Genomic DNA, 3,439 nt, shown 5'->3' with positions numbered 1-3,439 from the left:
TAAATTTTAAAAACTAACTCTGAAAAGAGTGGGAATCAACATTAATAACATAGATCACTAGAGCCTAACATTCAATATACTCTCTTTGATGCCTAGACAATCTTTACACATCCCTTCTACCAATGGTTGCACATATGTAGATCAATGCATGTGTGACCCTTTAGAATTAGAAGGAAAAACATGGAACTTTTTACTCATACTGGAGTTACAAAATTGAATTGTACACATATATTTTAATAGAATTTCACATGTTGTTTTGAAAATGAGTCCCCCTTAGCACAAGATGCCATGCAACTCCTCAACTTAGTTTCCTTAGCATCTACGGATCTAGTTTTGTAGGAGTCTCATCGCGTTTTAATTTTTCTACTGCGTGGCATTTAAGTTATGAAAATTGAAGGCCACGTTTATGTTCTCCTGCTCATCAGTAATTGTTATAAATAGGCTTGTTGAATTCTTATAGTTGAAGTTAATTGGTTTCAATCTTTTGAGCTAAAAATGGCAGAGGTTGGTAAGGAGATGTGCGTGACAGGAGGGACAGGATTCATTGCTGTTCATCTCATTCGTGCTCTACTCAACAAGGGCTATGTTGTTCGCACTACTGTGCGAAATCCAGGTATTTCATTCTTTCAAACGATAATAGGATTATAAAAGAATCTTCCTTTCTTTGGAACGATAATAAGATTTTTCATCTCTATCTTGTTACATCGTTCAGAAGAACACAAGATTAACAAAGTTTTATATATTTATTTTATAGACTTTTTAAATCATGTATTTACTTTATTTAGATGATGGGGAGAAGATTGGGTATCTGTGGGATCTGCCTGGTGGAAAGGAGAGGCTCAAAATATTGAAAGCAGATCTTCTAGAAGAAGGCAGCTTTGATGAAGCTGTGAATGGTGTTGATGGGGTATTTCATATTGCTTCACCTGTCTTAGTACCATATGATGACAACATCAAGGTTTCACTATAAATTCTTTTCTCAATTATAACATAAATTTGAGTGGATAGAATTGTCATCCACCTCTCCAAGTTTAAACTATGGGGTGTCTTAACTTGTAGAAAAAGCTCTGTATTTTTCTCTGTGCTAACAGTTGCATAAGTGGTAAAAGCTCTGTATTTTTCTCTGTGCTGACAGTTGCATAAGTGGATTCACAAAAGTAACTTGCATGTGGATTTTCTTCATTATTGTTTTGATTTTTTCAACTTGGGTATATAAATTTTCAGTTTTATTGAATGTGCAATGTATTGCTAAGCAGGAGACCTTGATTGATCCCTCTGTGAATGGCACCCTCAATGTCCTCAAGGCATGCTCAAGATCACCATCTGTGAAAAGGGTGGTGCTTACCTCTTCCTGCTCATCTATCAGATATGATAACAATACCCAACAGCTTCCGAATTTAGATGAGTCGAACTGGAGCGATTTAGATTACTGCAAACAGTACAATGTAAGTATAAATACTGACCTTTGAAGATTGCATTTCACTGGATAGAAGAACTTAGGTTGTAGTACACAAGAGTTATTGATAGGGACTGCATGCTATGAGTATACATACAAGTAACCTCAATAATCTTGGTATATCTGTCTACAATAGGAAAACTTAACGTGGGTTTATTTGTTTAAGAGCATAGCATATTTTGATATTCTTTGCTAATATTTGAACTATAAATAGGATTAAAGTTATGTAATTTCTATAATTAGTAATGCTAACATTATTGATTTTTGAAATGTACTGTATCATATTATACGATCTATCATCAGGATGAAACAATAGTTAGAGAACAGAAATGGATCATGTAGTATGATCAGTTGATGATGAAAAATATTGCACAATGCAATCCAAAATGAATAATATTTTTTTTTCATAAAAGTGACAGCACAACTGAATAATTATATTAATAATAAGAAAAGTTACTAGAGTCCTAAAACTCAATCCTGAATTAATAGGAGAGACCAAAAACTCAATCCTGAATTAACAGAAGAGTTCAAGTACAAAATCCAGTCCAAAAAGAAAAAACCCTAATACAAAATGGCCCAAACATGGGTTCCAAAACAAGGGAACTCAGCAATGTTATAAATACGGTTGATTTCAGATTTGAGAATATGGTTAATATCAGTAAATTGAAGTTCATATAAACTTTTTGATATAGGATTTTCAAATTTTCAGCCAGCTGAGAAATCGTCAATTTTGGAAAAATGATTAATTAGCAAAAGATCCGACTGTCCACTAAATCTTGTATTTCTTAGTTATGATTCACATCTGAAAATTCTAAATTAGGGTTTGTTATATCACAACAGCTTTGGTATGCATTTGCAAAAACTGTTGCCGAGAAAGAGGCCTGGAAGTTTGCACAAGAGCAGGAGCTCGATATGGTTGTGCTAAATCCATCATTTGTTGTTGGCCCACTTCTTGCTCCTAAGCCCACCAGCACTCTTTACCTAGTCTATAACATAATCAAAGGTTCGTATGGTCTCTAAGAATTGCATATTTAGATAGTTTCTAAGATATAATAGTTGTAAAATTGCAGGTCTTGGCCATGGATGCTATTTATACATTATTTTTTTTATAATTTAGAGGTTGTCTGCATTGATTTCTTTACTATGAAATACCATGCCTCTAATAATGGATGCCTGCAGGAGGAAATAACAAAACATATCCAAATGCAAGGCTAGGTTTTGTTCATATAGATGATGTGATAACAGCACATATAATGGTTATGGAGGAACCATCAGCATCAGGGAGACTTATATGCTCTGGTGAAGTTGCTCACTGGGAAGAAATTGTTAAGATGCTCAAGGAAAAATACCCAATGTACCCAATTGCAGACAAGTAAGTTCACCCATTTTTATAGTCTATTAGGCGAGGTTTAGATTCTAGTGTCATGTTGGACATCAGATCAGAATGTTTTTCAGACAATTTTTTTTTCTCAAATATCAAAAGGATGAAAGTTTTATGATTTCACAAGGATGTGATATGTTTGGGCCTCTTGGACAATTTTTTTCACTGTGATTACTTCAGATGTGGAGTAGAGCAAGGGAATGTTACACCCCATACATACAACACTGGTAAATTAAGAAGCCTTGGATTTGGCAACTTTAAAAGGCTTGAGCAGATGTTTGAAGACTGCATCACAAGTTTCCAAGAGAAGGGACTCTTGTAGAATTTGCCTTATTGCCATTAAGAACTGCTATTTATGGCTCGAGTTCTTCGGTCTTGAGATAGAAATATGTTGTAATAATTGATTAAGGTTTATTAGCTAGTAATTAGGGTTATGTTAAATTTGAATGTTTTACTATCTATTGCATTGTGATAAAGAACTCAAAAGTTGACTTCAATATTGTACTAGTGATCAAAGAGATGAATTAGTTTTGAATTTTTGGGAATTTTTTAGGAATTCAAACTTAAATTTAGTGTTTGGGGCATTTTATTATATAGATGTT

At 33.8% G+C, this 3,439-nt stretch overlaps 1 protein-coding gene across 1 annotated transcript; it reads left to right on the top strand.

Annotated features, from left to right (window-relative positions):
- Window positions 1-495: 495 nt before the first annotated feature.
- On the top strand, window positions 496-3,159 carry LOC131070740 (tetraketide alpha-pyrone reductase 2-like). The gene is made up of 6 exons (XM_058006356.2): window positions 496-613; window positions 786-958; window positions 1,257-1,445; window positions 2,297-2,459; window positions 2,636-2,828; window positions 3,018-3,159. Exons 1-6 carry the CDS (start codon window positions 496-498, stop codon window positions 3,157-3,159), a joined length of 978 nt encoding a protein of 325 aa, XP_057862339.2.
- The last annotated feature ends 280 nt before the right edge of the window (window positions 3,160-3,439 follow it).

The sequence above is a fragment of the Cryptomeria japonica genome, chromosome 2, assembly GCF_030272615.1.
Source record: "Cryptomeria japonica chromosome 2, Sugi_1.0, whole genome shotgun sequence".
NCBI classification, from domain to species: Eukaryota; Viridiplantae; Streptophyta; class Pinopsida; order Cupressales; family Cupressaceae; genus Cryptomeria; species Cryptomeria japonica.
This window is presented reverse-complemented; position numbering and strand designations above follow the sequence as displayed.

Coding starts and splice junctions, on each gene's coding strand:
- LOC131070740 (XM_058006356.2), top strand. CDS start 496: ATGGCAGAGGTTGGTAAGGAGATGTGCGTGACAGGAGGGACAGGATTC. Junction 959..1,256: donor CATATGATGACAACATCAAG/GTTTCACTATAA, acceptor ATTGCTAAGCAG/GAGACCTTGATTGATCCCTC. Junction 1,446..2,296: donor ATTACTGCAAACAGTACAAT/GTAAGTATAAAT, acceptor ATATCACAACAG/CTTTGGTATGCATTTGCAAA.